The 20,232-nt window shown below is 44.2% G+C and overlaps 1 protein-coding gene across 5 annotated transcripts in view; it reads right to left on the bottom strand.

Annotated features, from left to right (window-relative positions):
• The window catches only part of LOC143742340 (EGF-containing fibulin-like extracellular matrix protein 1), a 23,685-nt gene extending 3,933 nt beyond the window's left edge, over positions 1 to 19,752 (bottom strand). For 2 of the 5 annotated variants that reach the window (XM_077235191.1, XM_077235190.1), the window contains exons 1-8: positions 19,132 to 19,254; positions 18,355 to 18,400; positions 17,963 to 18,217; positions 15,740 to 15,859; positions 8,255 to 8,374; positions 5,836 to 5,955; positions 3,498 to 3,621; positions 3,223 to 3,415 (exon numbers count right to left, since the gene is read on the bottom strand). In XM_077235191.1, coding sequence (XP_077091306.1) covers positions 3,223 to 3,415; positions 3,498 to 3,621; positions 5,836 to 5,955; positions 8,255 to 8,374; positions 15,740 to 15,859; positions 17,963 to 18,217; positions 18,355 to 18,400; positions 19,132 to 19,212 — 1,059 coding nt within the window. In that variant the 5' untranslated portion in view covers positions 19,213 to 19,254. Of the gene's footprint in view, positions 1 to 3,222; positions 3,416 to 3,497; positions 3,622 to 5,835; positions 5,956 to 8,254; positions 8,375 to 15,739; positions 15,860 to 17,962; positions 18,218 to 18,354; positions 18,401 to 19,131; positions 19,255 to 19,564 lie in introns of those variants that run through there. The other 3 variants (XM_077235194.1, XM_077235193.1, XM_077235192.1) reach the window with 2 other exon arrangements.
• Positions 19,753 to 20,232: the final 480 nt, after the last annotated feature.

The raw sequence follows: 20,232 nt of genomic DNA, 5'->3' as shown, positions 1-20,232 counted from the left end.
GTTTAACTATATTTCCCCACAGTGTGAAATATCCCGCTCAGCTCTTGCCTAATGTCTTCCTGTTTTCTCATGAAACTTTGAGTTCAACACGATCAAGACATTTAGATTTGATGTTGTGCTACCAGGGAAAGCAAAACTGAATTACGAGTGGAAAATGCAGTACACAAATAAACTTGGCATTACTTTGTCTATCTGTTCCAGTGTGATGAGAAGGAAAAACTGAATGCAGTGTGTCATCAGTAACAGAACTAGTCGTACAGCTCCACTCAGTGGTCGAGCCACAACAGATGAGCAACTGTTCTCTTGTAGAATCAGCTGAACTCACACTGTTCATCACTGGATCATTGTCCTGCTTATCACTGTAATGATGCTTTGTAACAATCCGTATTGTATAAAGCGCTATAGAAATAGCAGTGACTTTGACACATACGCTTATGTTTTCTTTGTGCTTCAAAACTACTAAAAACAAATTGACAATGATAAAATTAAGCCTCCACTTTAACCCTTGTTCCAAATTTGAGGTTGATAAAAATGAGCTTTCAGTGAGAGTTTGTTTCAGTACAGTACCAGATTTTCCCCATTAGATGCAGTAAAACTTTGTGTTGTGAAAACTGGATAAAAACTGTATTTGTGATTTGCAGTAGAGTACACAAACGCACACATCAATTTTTATTACACACATTCAAACCAAACTCTGACATCCGCACCAACACACACACACACACACACACACACACACACACACACACACACACACACACACACACACACACACACACACACACACACACACACACACACACACACACACACACACACACACACACACGCACACGCACACGCACACAATTTATCCAATGGACTCTATAATATGCATAAGCAGAAAACAGGAATAAAGCGAGTATTTGCTTTAAAGGCCAAACCTGAGAAATTGGCACCATCTGGTAAAAAAAAATTACAATATAAATTTAAAACAGAACGAAAGTCTAATGACAAAGACTGCAAGATTTTATAGTTAAATGGCCCTGGTATTAAAAATTGCAGTTTTAATGGGTTTCAATGCGGACATTTTTGTCTTTAAGATCCTGAGTGGAACTAGTTTGTGTTACAAGTCCAAAATTACGGAGCCCCCCTAGTCCCACTTTGTAAAAAAAATATATATATAACTATCTTGTGGCCTCAAGATAGTAACTCGTGGCCTCAAGATAGTAACTCGTGGCCTCAAGATAGTAACTCGTGGCCTCAAGATAGTAACTCGTCGCCTGCTACTTCGGCGGGGCTGCCAGACTAAGACAATGCATGCACTGAGACAAAAATGCATTTGCCCACCTATCTAAATGTAAGGGAGACAGTGAATAACCCCAATTTCAAAAAACGGTGGAGTATTCCTTTAACTGCCTTTTACTGACAATAATCCCTTGCAAAGCAAGTGTGTTCAGTATATCCTGGTAACGCATCCCTAAATTAAAATACAACTTTATCAAATGCTCTCTATCCATAGCTATTAGCCGGACAAGAAGTGCCTTAAGCGGGTGGCAGCTTTGGCGTGCACTTTCTGCTTTCTCCTTTTGCATCTTTCTCTTTGCATTCTCCTTTTATATACACTTATCTTGAGGCCACGAGTTAGTATATCTTGAGGCCACGAGTTACTATATCTTGAGGCCACGAGTTACTATATCTTGAGGCCACGAGTTAGTATATCTTGAGGCCACGAGTTAGTATATCTTGAGGCCACGAGTTACTATCTTGAGGCCATGAGTTACTATCTTGAAGCCACGAGTTAGTATATCTTGAGGCCACGAGTTAGTATATCTCGAGGCCACGAGTTACTATATCTTGAGGCCACGAGTTACTATATCTTGAAGCCACGAGTTAGTATATCTCGAGGCCACGAGTTAGTATATCTCGAGGCCACGAGTTAGTATATCTCGAGGCCACGAGTTAGTATATCTTGAGGCCACGAGTTACTATCTTGAGGCCATGAGTTACTATCTTGAAGCCACGAGTTAGTATATCTTGAGGCCACGAGTTAGTATATCTTGAGGCCACGAGTTAGTATATCTTGAGGCCACGAGTTAGTATATCTTGAGGCCACGAGTTAGTATATCTTGAGGCCACGAGTTACTATCTTGAGGCCACGAGTTACTATCTTGAGGCCACGAGTTACTATCTTGAGGCCACGAGTTACTATCTTGAGGCCACGAGTTAGTATATCTTGAGGCCACGAGTTAGTATATCTCGAGGCCACGAGTTAGTATATCTTGAGGCCACGAGTTAGTATATCTTGAGGCCACGAGTTAGTATCTTGAGGCCACGAGTTACTATCTTGAAGCCACGAGTTACTATCTTGAAGCCACGAGTTACTATCTTGAGGCCACGAGTTACTATCTTGAGGCCACGAGTTAGTATATCTTGAGGCCACGAGTTAGTATATCTTGAGGCCACGAGTTAGTATATCTTGAGGCCACGAGTTACTATCTTGAGGCCATGAGTTACTATCTTGAAGCCACGAGTTACTATCTTGAGGCCACGAGTTACTATCTTGAGGCCACGAGTTAGTATATCTTGAGGCCACGAGTTAGTATCTTGAGGCCACGAGTTAGTATCTTGAGGCCACGAGTTACTATCTTGAAGCCACGAGTTACTATCTTGAGGCCACGAGTTACTATCTTGAGGCCACAAGTTACTATCTTGAGGCCACGAGTTACTATCTTGAGGCCACGAGTTACTATCTTGAGGCCACGAGTTACTATCTTGAGGCCAGGGGTTAGTATATCTTGAGGCCACAAGTTGCTATCTTGAGGTCACGAGTTAGTATATCTTGAGGCCACAAGTTGCTATCTTGAGGCCACGAGTTAGTATATCTTGAGGCCACGAGTTAGTATATCTTGAGGCCACGAGTTAGTATATCTTGAGGCCACGAGTTACTATCTTGAGGCCACAAGTTGCTATCTTGAGGCCACAAGATAGTTATATATATATATATATATTTTTTTTTTTTACAAAGTGGGACTAGGGGGGCTCCGTACGAAATAGTAAAATTCCAATAAAAATACACACCTGTGCCAAAATGTATGCAGTTGGCATTGGTAATATTTTCAAAAAAACAAAACTGAAACATGTTAAACATGTTTAAAACCAAGAATATGTTTCTTAAATGAAATTCTAATGAAATGGCTATAGGTGCTGTACTTAGGACAGTTTTAAGTGTTGGTTACTCACCCTAAGGAAGAACTGTCCTCCATCATTACCAGCTTTAATTCTGAAGGTATAGTGAGCGCTGGAGAAGATGTTTGTGGCTTGAATCTGAAAGATATCTGCTGGTACGCTGCGCTCTGAATGAATGCTCATGTATTTGTAAACTATAGACTGTGGCAGGCCTCGACACGCACCCGCGGACTGACACGAACACCGGCTAGGAATCAAAGCAAGAAGATTATTCTTTTTTTCCCATGCTTACATTAGTTAAATCAAAACTTTAAAGTGTCCTGACTTACTTTTCGGCTGTCTGCACGTATGGCTCCTGACACGGGTTTTGAGGGTAACAGCGATGACCTCCGTAATAGTTCCAGCACATCTCATCTTCCCTACACTCATGGCCCGTTTCACACTCATTGATGTCTTCCATACCGACGAAAAGATTGTGATTAGTAATATGTCATACAGTATATATACTGTAATATATGAGAATGCAGATCTTACAACTTCCAAAGAAAAAAAAAATTGGAAATATTTTTGCAGCTCAGGTCCATGCTCACCTTTTAAAAAACAATCTGTTTGAACTATTTGAGTCTGTTTTTTGTCAATTGCATAGAACAGAGACTGCCATGGTAAAAGTTACCATTGATCTGTTGATGGCGGGTGATTCTGGACTCTAAACTATACTTGTCTATTTGTCTAAGTGCTGCCTTTAATACCAATTCATATCAAGTTCTTTTTAATAAATTAATCTCTACTGGTATTACTGGGGTCCCTCTCACTTGGTTAAGATCCTATTTCTCCAGTTGCACTTAATTTGTCCAACTTAAAAACTTCAGATTATATTCCTCATCTGTTACCACTGGTGTTCCTCAAGGCTCCGTCTTGGGCCCCCTTTTATTTATTACCCATTACCTCTTGGTCAAATTTTGGGTAAATTTGGTATTAATTTCCACTGCTATGTGGCTGACACTCAGCTCTACTTGTCCTTCAAACCTAATTCTACTCTTCTTTCTTCTTCCCTCTTGGACTGTTTAGATGAGATCAAATCCTGGTGCTTTCGAAATTTTCTCAAGCGAAATATTGATAAAACTAAGGTTCTTCTTGTTGGCACTAAATCCAATTTGGACAGCTTTTCACTTAAAGTGTAAATTACAGGTTACATTTTTCACAAAGATAATGCAATGTGCTTATAAAACATAAAGATAAGAACCACCCACCATTGTTTTGTATGTTTTTTTAAACCAAAATGCTGAATATAATATGAAAAGTTGGTACTTTTTACAGTGGTTTTAAGCACTCCCTCTCCCTTCCAATAGGCTGGGCGTGACGTCATAAAAGGGACTCCAAGCCTAGAGTTACCATTAATCTAACGGTAAGTAGGCTAGCAGTTATATTGGATACCTAACTCAGCTAGCAAAAATGGTGTTGACGAATGAAATGACTCCATTGTAAACATACTTGTGTGTGCTGGCTTCAAGAGGACTGTGATCCTGCCTGAAATGAGAGTAAGCTATTCGCAAAACAAATGGGTTCAGGCAGCATGCGTCAAAACCAGGATGCTGCGTGAGGCACATCAGATTTGCCGGTCGCGGGTCGAGCTGCTCCACTAAACTCAAACGTGTTCACCTCACGGCAGCACATACTCTCCACTGCTGATTCCATTGGGTGCCATAGCCCACACAAACACCTGTCAAACACAGCGATAGGACCATCGATCTCTTTTTTTCTTTCTGACAACGAGCATCGCTAATTAGTTGCGATTTAGCACACGCAATATCGCGTTCTGTCTGCAGATGCCAGCAAAAGCGCTATTGTGCCTTTGTCCATTCCAGTTGCATCTTGTACATGCTCTAGTTACTTCACACATTGATTCTGCTTTTCACTTTTAAATTTGCACAATTGTCTTATTACTTTTAAATCCCTTCTTAAAACTCATCTCTTTAAATTAGCTTTTCCTGATTAATGTAATCTTAATGTTGAACAGATGTTGCTTTGATTGTACTGCTGTCTTGTATTTTATGAGAAATACGTGAAATTACAGAAGTACACTCTTAGAAAAAAAGGTTCTAGAACCTTAAAAGGCACTTCATATATAGAACCTATTGGGGTTTCCCATCATGAGATCGTTTTGTGGATTGAGTTATAATGAATTAATTTTGGTTTTAATTACAAAAAATTGAAATAACCTGAAAGTATTAGGAAATCATTTAAAAAAATGTATCCTTATATAGAACTCTTTTGCCATAAAGTGTTATTTAAAGCGGAGTTCTATTTAGAACTCCACTGAACCTTTTTTTTTCAAAGAGTGTAATATTGCCAATGGAAATTCCATTTACATGAGCACACCTATTGTTGGGCACCATGACAAAGACTGTAGCAAGATACACACACACAACATTAAGCTAATATCTTTCCCTCTGTTAAGAAACAAATAAACAGCCTTTTCGTTTCATGCATATTGATTAAAGAAATAAAAATAACAGAGGGGATGAAGCAACATTTGAGCCCTGCATTGTTTCCATGATGTGTTTGGGAATTCCTGCTTGCTCTGATGTGAAATATCTGGGTGTGGATGGAGAGAAAAAAGGCCAGGCAAAGACAAGCGTTATATTTTATGAAGGAGGAGGCTGATACCTTGACACATTCTTGTTCTCTGCAGCTGATATCCGTCTGGGCAGGTGCAGGAATATCCACCCGCGCTGTTCATACACACATACTGGCACATGTAGCTGGAGAACGCGCACTCATCGATGTCTGGACACACACCAGAACAACATACAACTCAACCAACAGTCACATGGACGGAAAGTGATTTACTGATCTGACTGCACTGACACTATCAGATGAGAACAGAACTCGAACTGAGATGAATAACCACACTATTGTCGTTTTAGAGCTGCTTTACAGCTGATTTGGAAATTGCCTACAGGTGACTTGACTAATGCCTGGTTCACACTACAGGAGTTTTAAAATCCTAACCGATATTGAAATCTGGTTGCAGCACACACTTAAGGAGAATCTTTGCAGATCTTCTTCCCTCAAATCTTAAACATGCTCACACTACAAGATTTGAAAATCGCAGCGCATCACACACTACACAATGTTATTAAGATTATCGTGCCAGAGGAAGCGCCTTGATATGATTCCACCATGATCATGTGATCTCACGCAACAGATCGGAAGCAGAAAAGTGGGTGTAAACTAAATATCTGTCCTTCATATCAAGTCATATTCATGAAAAGGTTGCCTTGACCAAGGAAAGCAAAATCTTTAAAAAAAAAAAATCACCCTTTTAACATTTAAGGATATTTCTATGAATTGCGTCAGCTCTGGTCAATACAATAAATCAATGCCATTGATCTCTATCATGAAGTGATGCATCAGCTTCAGCGTTACCCATGCGCCAGATTGCTGCTCAGCTGAGTCTTATTAAGTGGAGCTTTCGTTTTTTTTAAATTAAATATTAAAATAATTAACAGCTTGTTTCATTACATCTTAGAATGAATCCGATTTTTTTTACATTTTCGTTGAATGAACAATGACTCACTCAAAGGCAGTGCCTTGTCGCCACCTAGTGGCCTAACAGTGTAACTGGACTGAGTGACAGCCTGTCTATAACACGCAGAGACGAGCAATGACGATACTGGTGAAATATCAGCAGAAAGCCTCTCGTTAGGTGGAATTCGAGGATCGGGACTAACTGTTATATAACAATGATCTAACAAACTTATTGTCAGGTTTATGTTCTGTTATTATATTATGTGGACCCTTATTTTGACATCTTCTGTTTAGGCCTACTCCACTTTTTTTAGTTTCGGGTTCATTACTGAATATGTACTAGTCCTCGTGCCTGCTGACAACAGCGTAACACTTATTTATTTAGCAATACATAAATAAATTAAGATAATACTGCATATCACGCTGTTGAGTCACTCAAAATTACCTCAATGGAAATTCCTTCACCACAGCCCTACTTGTTTCTTATTGGCTATTGTGACAGTACTGACGTAATCACAATCTTGATCATCCCGATAAATATCAAACATGTTTGATATGATCGGGGCGAGCCCGATTTGTGTGAGAGCAGATCGGGAGGTGCAAGATTCGATCTGTGAACGCCTCACATTACCAGATAATCTGCGCCGAACATCGGAACCGATCGAGGTCCTCAACAAGATATTTTCTCCGATTCTCGGGAGGAGGAAATCGGGCATAAATCGGCCTAAAACTCCTGTAGTGTGAGCCAGGCTTAAAGGCATCATGATCTTTGTCTAAAACAAGGCTGAGAACAATCTAGCTGATGATAAAGAATGACATTTTGTGCTGCTGTCCAATTAAAATGTGAGAATCGAACATTTGGTGAATTTTAGATAAAAATGCACATACAAATGCATTTAAGTTTTGTTGAGTAAATGAACATCGGTAAACTAAAGCACTTTGTAAGCAGGTTAACTAACTCCCAAACATATGAAATTAATCACAAATATACAAAGCAAATATGTAATATGCATGTTATGTGCTAGTCAGAATGTCATGTTATGAATGCGATCTTCACATAACATCGTACTAGCACATACATACCGGAACGGGGGTGGTAAAAGTATTATTCTGGTTGTCCACCTACTGTAACATGCATATTACATATTTGCTTTGTATATTTGTGATTAATTTCATATGTGCAATGGATCACAGACATTAAACTGGGTCCATAAAGAATTCATTATATTTTATTACAATAGTGTATTTTTACTGTTGTTAAATATTGATGCATATTTAAATTAATATATAAAATGTTTGAATGTCTGGTTTAATTCAGCACTTGTCAACTAATATTTGTAACGCCCTCTTGTGGACTGCTGATTTACAAAATACGGTGTACACTTATCTTTCCCTCTAACTGAAATAATTTCTTTAGAATCTTTTGGCAGCTCATCACTATACAAGTACTGAGCATGTTTCACTGCTTCAAACTAATGCCTTCGAGAAAGTAGGGAGTGTACTCAGATCAAGCATATTTAAATCAAGCACAGGAACATGCAGAATAAACACTTACCCACACAAGAGACAGAATCTGGGGCGAGTTCATAACCCCGATCACATTGGCAGATGTACGAGCCCAGCAGGTTGAAACACTGATGCTGGCACGGCTGAGTCAGATCACACTCATTCACATCTGAAACACAAGCCAAATTCAATATTGAAATTTTTAATGTCAGTTAATAAGAAGACATATTTCAGGCATTATTTAGCCAGTTAGTTCATGAATTTCCTCACCCACAGTAAAAACATTTCCAAAACAAGTCAAAGCATCAGGCAGGAGTATGCGATATGTATCGTCTAGGATAATATTGTAATTGTTGTTTTAATGATGTGTGAGCTGATATTTTCAATTATGTCAATCACTTTTTCAATTCACTCGTCATCACCCATGCACCGGCTCATGATCTCCCTACATAAGCAGTCACACACCTCATCACAGTTGTCTGGTCTCATCGTTCAACACTGAACTTCCCCCAGACTACTTACCTTCAAATTACTTACCTCTGCATCAAACTGTCCCGTCCTTTGTCTTATTCAGACTTCTGTGTATCCTCGTCTGCCTGAATTCAGTCATCCGGTCACTTCTCATCTCAACCTGCAACAGATAAGAACTGTCACTCACTGGCCAGTATCACTAAAACAATCTGCTATCCAGAGACTCACCTGCTAACTTCATGTGTGTTATTAAAAAAAACTCGGTTCAGACGTTACCTGTGTCTGCATTCTTCTGTTCCATGACAGAAGACCAGATCAAACAACGACAACAAAAGCCGCACTATGAGCCTTTCTCTTACCTCTAGAGATCCAGTGAATCTGCTCATCTCCATTTTTCAAGATGGTCATCCAATTGAGGATTAGGTAAGAGAATTTCCCGAACTTTCCTACTTTGTTCCATGGAATGATGGTACCATGAAGATCATGTTTTGGAGCGGTTAAGAGCAATAAGATGACCATCTTTATGACCAGATACCGGCGTCAGCTACCACTTGTTCCCTTAAGAGCTACATTGATTATGTGTTGTGGCTAGGTGGTTCATCTCTCACGGTTGAAGAAGACGCCAGTTCCGTTCAGTCGCTTTCCCTCCAGTCCACTCCAGCCATCAGAGGTTTTGTCCATCAAGATACCAAACACCACCAGTCTCCTCCCAAGTCCTTCGCCATCTTCACTCCTCATGCAAGCACAAGTGTCACCAGCCGTCATGGCCGCCAAGCCAGAGTCTCCAGTCTTAACGTCGAGCACAGAAGATGGTATTGAACAGTGCCAACCTGGTAGCGAATGTGGCCTGCAGTTATTTCCGTCTGAAAGGCCTTGAATAAATCTTCCCCTCTCAGGTCCCTACATCCAGAATCCACTTCCAAATCCATTGCAGTCTGTGACATTCTCCAGTCTGTTCCAGTGAGCAAAATTCCAGAGCCCGTTCCCACCCCAGTGTCAGCTCCTGAGAATGCAAAGCTGACCATCATGGCCACGGCCATTTTAGAAGTGTGGTCTGCACACACGTTCGCTCCAGCCCCTGAGCACAGTCCAGTGATGGCTCCAGCCCCTGAGCACAGTCCAGTGATGGCTACAGTTCCTGACCAGAGTCTAGTGATGGCTACAGCTCCTGACCACAGTCCAGTGATGGCTCCAGCCCCTGAGCACAGTCCAGTGATGGCTCCAGCCCCTGAGCACAGTCCAGTGATGGCTCCAGCCCCTGAGCACAGTCCAGTGATGGCTTCAGCCACTGACCACAGTCCAGTGATGGCTCCAGTTCCTGACTAGAGTCCAGTGATGGCTCCAGCCCCTGAGCACAGACCAGTGATGGCTCCAGCCCCTGAGCACAGTCCAGTGATGGCTCCAGCCCCTGAGCACAATCCAGTGATGGCTCCATCCCCTGAGCACAATCCAGTGATGGCTCCTGCCCCTTAGCACAGTCCAGTGATGGCTCCAGCCACTGACCACAGTCCAGCGATGGCTACAGTTCCTGAGCACAGTCCAGCGATGGCTCCAGCCCCTGACCACAGTCCAGCGATGGCTCCAGCCCCTGACCACAGTCCAGCGATGGCTCCAGCCCCTGAGCACAGTCCAGCGATGGCTCCAGCCCCTGAGCACAGTCCAGCGATGGCTCCAGCCCCTGAGCACAGTCCAGCGATGGCTCCAGCCCCTGAGCACAGTCCAGCGATGGCTCCAGCCCCTGAGCACAGTCCAGCGATGGCTCCAGCCCCTGAGCACAGTCCAGCGATGGCTCCAGCCCCTGAGCACAGTCCAGCGATGGCTCCAGCCCCTGAGCACAGTCCAGCGATGGCTCCAGCCCCTGAGCACAGTCCAGCGATGGCTCCAGCCCCTGAGCACAGTCCAGCGATTGCTCCAGCCCCTGAGCACAGTCCAGCGATTGCTCCAGCCCCTGAGCACAGTCCAGCGATGGCTCCAGCCCCTGAGCACAGTCCAGGATGGCTCCAGCCCCTGAGCACAGTCCAGCGATGGCTCCAGCCCCTGAGCACAGTCCAGCGATGGCTCCAGCCCCTGAGCACAGTCCAGCGATGGCTCCAGCCCCTGAGCACAGTCCAGCGATGGCTCCAGCCCCTGAGCACAGTCCAGCGATGGCTCCAGCCCCTGAGCACAGTCCAGCGATGGCTCCAGCCCCTGAGCACAGTCCAGCGATGGCTCCAGCCCCTGAGCACAGTCCAGCGATGGCTCCAGCCCCTGAGCACAGTCCAGCGATGGCTCCAGCCCCTGAGCACAGTCCAGCGATGGCTCCAGCCCCTGAGCACAGTCCAGCGATGGCTCCAGCCCCTGAGCACAGTCCAGCGATGGCTCCAGCCCCTGAGCACAGTCCAGCGATGGCTCCAGCCCCTGAGCACAGTCCAGCGATGGCTCCAGCCCCTGAGCACAGTCCAGCGATGGCTCCAGCCCCTGAGCACAGTCCAGCGATGGCTCCAGCCCCTGAGCACAGTCCAGCGATGGCTCCAGCCCCTGAGCACAATCCAGCGATGGCTCCATCCCCTGAGCACAATCCAGCGATGGCTCCTGCCCCTTAGCACAGTCCAGCGATGGCTCCAGCCACTGACCACAGTCCAGCGATGGCTACAGTTCCTGAGCACAGTCCAGCGATGGCTCCAGCCCCTGACCACAGTCCAGCGATGGCTCCAGCCCCTGACCACAGTCCAGCGATGGCTCCAGCCCCTGAGCACAGTCCAGCGATGGCTCCATCCCCTGAGCACAATCCAGCGATGGCTCCTGCCCCTTAGCACAGTCCAGCGATGGCTCCAGCCACTGACCACAGTCCAGCGATGGCTACAGTTCCTGAGCACAGTCCAGCGATGGCTCCAGCCCCTGAGCACAGTCCAGCGATGGCTCCAGCCCCTGAGCACAGTCCAGCGATGGCTCCAGCCCCTGAGCACAGTCCAGCGATGGCTCCAGCCCCTGAGCACAGTCCAGCGATGGCTCCAGCCCCTGAGCACAGTCCAGCGATGGCTCCAGCCCCTGAGCACAGTCCAGCGATGGCTCCAGCCCCTGAGCACAGTCCAGCGATGGCTCCAGCCCCTGAGCACAGTCCAGCGATGGCTCCAGCCCCTGAGCACAGTCCAGCGATGGCTCCAGCCCCTGAGCACAGTCCAGCGATGGCTCCAGCCCCTGAGCACAGTCCAGCGATGGCTCCAGCCCCTGAGCACAGTCCAGCGATGGCTCCAGCCCCTGAGCACAGTCCAGCGATGGCTCCAGCCCCTGAGCACAGTCCAGCGATGGCTCCAGCCCCTGAGCACAGTCCAGCGATGGCTCCAGCCCCTGAGCACAGTCCAGCGATGGCTCCAGCCCCTGAGCACAGTCCAGCGATGGCTCCAGCCCCTGAGCACAGTCCAGCGATGGCTCCAGCCCCTGAGCACAGTCCAGCGATGGCTCCAGCCCCTGAGCACAGTCCAGCGATGGCTCCAGCTCCTGACCAGAGTCCAGTTATGGCTCCAGCTCCTGAGCACAGTCCAGTGGTGGCTCCAGCCCCTGACCACTCCAGTGATGGCTCCAGCCCCTGAGCACAGTCCAGTGATGGCTCCAGCCCCTGAGCACAGTCCAGTGATGGCTCCAGCTCCTGACCAGAGTCCAGTGATGGCTCCAGCCCCTGAGCACAGTCCAGTGGTGGCTCCAGCCCCTGAGCAGTCCAGTTATGGCTCCAGCCCCTGAGCACACTCCAGCGATGGCTCCAGCCCCTGAGCACAGTCCAGCGATGGCTCCAGCTCCTGACCAGAGTCCAGTGATGGCTCCAGCTCCTGACCAGAGTCCAGTGATGGCTCCAGCTCCTGACCAGAGTCCAGTGATGGCTCCAGCTCCTGACCAGAGTCCAGTGATGGCTCCAGCTCCTGACCAGAGTCCAGTGATGGCTCCAGCTCCTGACCACAGTCCAGTGATGGCTCCAGCTCCTGACCAGAGTCCAGTGATGGCTCCATCCACTGACCAGAGTCCAGTGATGGCTCCAGCTCCTGACCAGAGTCCAGTGATGGCTCCAGCTCCTGACCAGAGTCCAGTGATGGCTCCAGCTCCTGACCAGAGTCCAGTGATGGCTCCAGCCCCTGACCAGAGTCAAGTGATGGCTCCAGCCCCTGACCAGAGTCCAGTGATGGCTCCAGCTCCTGACCAGCGTCAGTGATGGCTCCAACTCCTGAGCACAGTCCAGTGATGGCTCCAGCTTCTGATCAGATTCCAGTGATGGCTCCAACACTTAGGAGTGCTGTCACAATCCTAAGTCACCACACCAGTCACTAGAACTACACTTCCCAGCATCCCTTTTGGTCCCCACCTGCAATCAGTCAGCTATCATCACACCTCCACAGATAATCACTCGTCATCACTCATGCACCAGCTCATCTGTTTCCTAAGCTGCTGATTATGTTCACCTGTGTCTAGTTTAGTTAATCCTTAGCCTGTGTATAATATAACCCTTTGTTTCAGTTGTCCTTTGTTGGTTCTTGTTTTGCTGTCTTAATATTTTAGTTAAAATATGTGGCATGTTATCCCCACCCCTAAAGCTGTTTATCCTTTACTGGTTCCATCCGGCACTGACGACTTCTTGGTTCCGAAAAATGTACTTTCATAAAGGTAAAAATCCCACTGGAAATTTAAATAAATACTAAATATCAGCACTCTCTTTTTTAAGTTATATATATATATATATAACAGTCCCTCATTCTTCCGGCCTCGCCGTGACCTTTTGATTTTCTGGTTCCACCTTGGATGTCTGGACCTTCACCCCTTTTGCTCTGCTCCACCTCTTTCTTCCGAATCCCTCAGATCCACCTTGGTCCTCCGATCTTCCGGTTCCACCTTGGTTCTCCAATCCTGCAGCATGGCTTGGTTGATCCTCTGGTCCTCCATCTCTGCCCTGGTCTTCACCTCTGTCTTCCAAATCCCTGCTCTGCTGTGGTCCACCGGGCTGTGCCATTGTTCTCCATCCCTCCAGCTTTGCTGTGGTGTCCTCCCCTGGTTCTGCCACGGTTTTCTTTAATAAAACACCCTGTAACTAGATCATTGTCTCTACTACTCCTTCCACTCCACAAACACAATATTACAACTACATTTAAGACACAATAATGTCTCGTTTTGCTCCGTTTTGCCAATGAAAATATTTTCAAACAAAGCCACAACAGAACCATTGTATATCTCTGAGCAACACACAGCAGTTTCGTTTCTAAATAAATCTGCATTAAATTAATGAAATCATTTTTTGATTAGTAGGGGGTGTCCACATATATACATGGCCATTTTTTCTCAAGTTGGTTCTTTAGTGTATTTCTTCACCGAGTCTAGAAGCAAAATCAAGATTCCCCGTTTTTTAGATACAGTTGGTCACCACATGCATCTTTTGAACTGATTATAAAAAAAAACATTCTTCTGTTCTTCTATTATGAGGCTTAACAAAATTTTTCCCTGCAGGACCTTGGAAGCATTTGGTGTGTTTGTACTGGTTCTAAGACCCATTCTTATCAGTATGTTCTTCAGTTTGGTTCTTCAGAGTGCATGGTTTCCATGTACAAATGCTTTTGCAGGAAACCTTTCCTCACTGAGGAATTCCTTATCATGTTGTTGATCAAAGAACATATTTTATTGGCAAAGATCTTCATGCTTTGATTCACAAGTTAGGCATCATTCTAAAGTTTCAACATCCTTACTGTTCTCAGAACAAATGAACAATGTTGATTTGCAAATGACAGCTTTGAAACCTTGGGATTTATCCCAACTGCTCTCTCTCTCCTTTTAAAATATGTTGTGCTAACAGATTCACCTTTAATTTGAAGCTCCTCTTGCTCCTGTCAATTGCACAAGACCTTTTAAATTCCTTTGTAAAGATCTTAAATCAAATTCTTGGCAGAACTTTGAAGCATGCTAATCTGAGAGACTTCTTGCCCATTTATCATAAGGACATCTATTTCACTTTATGATATTGACACAGTGATCATAAGAGTAACCGACTGTTTCTATTATTTAATCTATTACTTTAAAATATAGGAAGCTTCCTGTATGTTGCCCAATATTGAATATTCTACAGTAAATATAACACTTAAAAGCACTGACTGCCATCTTAACTCCAACAATCCCCTTTAATCCCATGCTATTTTAATCCACTGGCTCAATCAAATGTATTTCTTATAAACAGAGGGACAAGCAGTAGATTAGAAATGTATGTTGTTAAGGACAGGATTTGTCCACCAGAGTGTAAAAGCAAAACAGGAACACACACACACACACACACACACACACACACACACACACACACTAGGGCTGCACAAATAATCGAATTTGTAATCGCGATTACAATTACGGATTACACAATTTATAATCGTTCAAAGGCGCAATTAGAAGAAAAAAAACACTGCATTTACATTATTCTTTGTGCTTAAAGGTGCATTGTGTAATAGCCCTAAACAGACAAACGCGTTTCGTTACTATGTTGCTCTTCGTGCAAGGAAGCAAGCTATTCAGTGAATAAAACACTGACACAATGATGAACAAGCAACAATAATATTCGCAATAACATAGTTTTACTAAATAATTAAGTAAACAAAATTTCTTAATTTATTCTGGTAAAGAAACGTCATTGCTGAACTGGCTACTCTCTGCTGTCTCAGATGATGACATCACTTCCTGTCGGCCACGTAACTTTTGTTGGTTGCAATTCGTAACCTCACCACTAGATGCCGCTAAAAATCACACACTGCACCTTTAAGATGTCTTTTTTTTCTTCTACAGCTTATCTTAAGGACCCCCCGCCCCCATTGTTTTAATTTTAGCTTTAGCATGACATTGTAATACCATGCATATTTTTACTTTGATTTGGTTTCTTTAAATATTTTTTTATATATTTGACATTTGAGGCTGAATGCTAGAGAAAGAAAATAAAAGTTTTTGTAATTGTAATTAATAATCGTAATTACAATTTCAAAGGAATAATCGACAATTATGATTTTTGTCATAATCGTGCAGCCCTAACACACACACACACGCACACACACACACGGTCTGGTCTTTAACTCACCTACACAGCTGTGGTTGTTGCTGGCGAGCCGGTATCCATCATTGCACTCGCAGTAGTAAGAGCCTGCAGTGTTCACACACATGTGCATGCATAGGTGTGACAGCAGACACTCGTTTCTATCTGCAAAGAGGTTTACACAAACAGTGCGCATTTAACCATGGAATTCTTGACAGATTTGCAGGGTGATAATGGTAACATCTCCTTTTTGTTTTTGATTATTGTTTGATATAGACCAAATCTGATGAAATATTTGCAGGGGTTTCAGGGAATTTTGAGGGGGGACCTCAGTCTGAACTGAGTCTGATGTCTAGTCGGATAGTTCACGTTGATGGTTGATTAGAAATATATTGACTGAACCTTTCACACACGCACGCAACAGATACACAGATCCACAGATCACAGATACACGGATACACGGATACACGGATACACGGATCCACAGATCACGGATACACGGATACACGGATCCACAGATCACGGATACACGGATACACGGATACACGGATACACGGATACACGGATCCACAGATCACGGATACACGGATCCACAGATCACGGATACACGGATACACGGATCCACAGATCACGGATACACGGATCCACAGATCACGGATACACGGATACACGGATACACGGATACACGGATCCACGGATCCACGGGTCCACAGATCCACAGATCACGACAGATCCACAGATCACGGATACACGGATGCACGGATGCACGGATACACGGATACACGGATGCACGGATGCACGGATACACGGATACACGGATCCACGGATACACAGATCCACAGATCACGACAGATCCACAGATCACGGATACACGGATACACAGATACACAGATCCACAGATCACAGATACACAGATCACAGATACACAGATACACAGATCACAGATACACAGATCACAGATACACAGATCACGGACACACGGATCACGGATCACGGATACACGGATCCACAGATACACAGATACACAGATACACAGATCACGGATTCACGGATCCACGGATACACGGATACACGGATGCACGGATACACGGATCCACGGATACACAGATCCACAGATACACAGATCCACAGATACACAGATCCACAGATACACAGATACACAGATCACAGATACACAGATCACGGACACACGGATCACGGATACACGGATACACGGATACACGGATACACGGATACATGGATCCACAGAGCCACAGAGCCACAGAGCCACATATCAAGGATGCACGGATGCACGGATGCACGGATGCACGGATACACGGATGCACGGATACACAGGAATGCACGCACCGGAAGAAGGCACAAAAGCAGTTTTCTTTGCAATAAAATTCACATATATGTGTCCTGTAATTTAATGCACATATAGATGCTAAGCTGATTGTAATTATATTCTTCCTCGAAACAAGAGTACACTCACAACCGCCAGCAGTGACGAACACATGAGCTCTTTCTATTCCTACACAACGAGACACAAATCACTTTCCAGAAGCTTCTCTCTCTCTCCACTCCTCTCTGGGGGAACGAGAGAAGATCATTGAAAGTCAGAAACCAGTCAATCTGCGACATTTCTACCACGGATTAAAATACTACCAATACTACCAGTGTTAATATTAGGTGAATTGGAAAAAATATCTTCACAGGCTAGTAAATATACTCTCGCACTTAGTCGACCAGTACAACCAACAAAACCAAGCTGAGCCTCTATCTTAACCAGTGAAATCACAAAACCACTTTGGCTGACCACTTTCACCAGACAAGTGTTGTTTTCTATCTGAACGCCCCAAACACTGGCCTGACTACGTCAGACTTCCTACTTCCGCTCAATCTCATTTCGTTTCTGTACTTAGTCTGAGACATCGACATGTCTCTCAGTTTTCCTCCGGCCTGAAAACAGCCGGCGAATCAACTAACAGAGGGCGGGCTGAGAGCCGTGACGTAGACGCTAAGCGCCGAGTTTAAGATTGGGGAAATCGAAAACGGCCGCGGATATGGAGAAACAGGACGCAATTCGCTCTGTTGTGGAGAATATTCCTGGCATTTCCAAACTGAAGGCCGAACAAGAAGAGTGTTTGGTAAACATTTTGAATGGAGGTGATGTTGTGTGCCCTACTCCCGACAGGGTTTGGTAAAAGTTTAATGTATCAAATATTACCGATCGTCAGCGAGAAACTGGGGAGTCTTTCAGACACGAGGCTAATACTGCTGGCGTACCTTGACAGAAGTCCTGCTCGTCGCGTGTGTATCCAGGCGGACAGCGAGTGTCTCCGGCTCTGGGGTTTGAGCGGGTCAGTGGGGTCAGTGGGTTAACAGGGCTTTGGGGAACAGGGTTTGATGATTGTGAGGATTCGTCCCCATCACTGACGAAGATCTGTGCGTTCTGAGGGAGGCAGAGGTATCCGCCATAGTGGTTTATGCACTTCATGCCCCCTTTACAGGCGTCAGAAACAAGGGCACACTCGTCAATATCTGTTCAGACACGGAGAGAAACTGCTGTTACTGTAGGCTTTGGTTTACATTCTCAAAGACAGAAACAGACACAAACACAACAGTTGGCCATAAAAGGCCAGAGAGAGAATATTATATCAACAATACTATTTTATTACCTTTGCATGCCTCTTTAATGGGATCATATTCATAGCCTTCTGTGCACTGTTGTGAACAATAACATTTGTTTTATCAGTCAGAATCTTTTACCAGTCAGTTTAACACATATGAGCTGTAATAAGACAATCACACCTGTTATTTAGCTGTATGTAAATAGGCCTGTCACTATCATTTCGAATGAAGGAAGTGTTTTTTTCTGCCCTACCACCCCCTGCTAAAACCGGTCTAGGCTGGTTTACGCTGGTCTTCAAGCCTGGTCAAGCTGGTATTAGCTGGTCTCCCAGATTGACCAGCCTAGAAGGTAAATTATAATAATGATAACTGTCCAAACCCCTCTAATAAAACCAGCCCAGCTTAGAGTGGTTTTAGCAGTTTATTTCAGCGTGGACGTCTGATGCCATTTCATGATCATTTAAAATCCCCTTATTTAGATGCCAAAATGTCATTGGAAATTAACCTGCAAAATTATTGCAGTTATCTCAAATAATTGCAATTAGATTGAATAAACATGATCAGGCAATTAATGGTAACGTGATTTTGCAAAATAAGACATGTTCCTGAATCAACATATTTTGTTGATCCTGGAACAACATTCCTGTCTGAAAATGTAGTCTTAACCTTTTCCCTATCCCTATCCCTATCCCTAACCGTAACTTATCCCTAAAACCAGAGGGAAATGAAGGTGAATCACTGATAGGCTACAGAAGCACCTAACTCTGTTTAAGACTAAACTTCATCTACACTGTAAACTTGCGATATGTTAATAATGCACTTGCCGTATATGAAACAGGCTCTTCTGCCTCTTGAGAAACAACACAGGCAACAGCTGTCATTATCAGGAAGATTCCCAACATCATACTGGTTCTACATGGGTTAAACACATAACACTTAACACCTGTGAGAACATTTCATTCTGCTTTCATTGGCTCAGCTGCAGCCGCGTACTTCTCTAGAAGTGTCTTTAAAGTGTTACTGATTTAAAACACCTAAACAATGCGTTCAGCGCATATCAATCAGTCGCATACTTACTGTACGATATGATCTGTTTCTGCACAAGAGACTGTTTAAAGAATTCACTTCAAACCCAAAACCCAAAGACATCACTGTTTAACACACTTTTATTAAATAATGTTCTAATAAATCATAATGTTTGTTCAATGAAATGATTTTCTCGGAGCTCATATAACACTTCATGTTGTTAACACTCACCTGAGCTGCTGTGAGTCTGAGTGGAGTCCGGAGAGGATGATGAGGGTCTGATGTCGGGTCCGGAATGTCAGGGATGTTTAAGGAAGAGTTCGTGACGTCATCGCCGCCGCTGAGGAATGTGGGACGGGGAACAGGTTGTTTCCCGCGGCGGGAGTTCGATGGGTTTGATGGGTTTGTTGCTGGGCTCAAGGATGTGTCTCCCTCCACAGGCTGTTTCATAAACTCACTGATGCCAGGTATGGTGCTCAGATTTTAAATAGGTCAGTTTGTAATGTCATTCGAGTCCATATTGTTTCCATGCATTCATCACTTTATGGTCAAGCACCTCTCCTCATTACCTTTGCAATTAAAGAACTGATTTCCCTGACTATGCATTGGATTTGCATTTTAACAACTTTTGAATGCAATATTGCAACATAAATGATCCTGTTGATATATGAATGATTACATCAAGAAAGACTTCTCATGCATCTTGCAAGTTGCGCATGCATTACAAAACCTCAGTTTTTTTAAAATAGGCTACATAAGAAAAAATCAAATCCAATGCAAAGAGTAAACTATTCCATGCACTTGATCACTTTATGATCAAGCACCTCTCCAGATTAAATTTGCAATTAAAGAACTGATTTTCCCTGACTTTGCATTGGATTTGATTTTTTTATGTATTT

Source organism: Siphateles boraxobius, unplaced genomic scaffold, assembly GCF_051911475.1.
Source record: "Siphateles boraxobius isolate OS27281-9 unplaced genomic scaffold, OSU_SipBor_1 19, whole genome shotgun sequence".
NCBI lineage: Eukaryota > Metazoa > Chordata > Actinopteri > Cypriniformes > Leuciscidae > Siphateles > Siphateles boraxobius.
The sequence above is the reverse complement of the archived record's forward strand: the minus strand, read 5'-3'. Positions and strand labels throughout refer to the sequence as shown.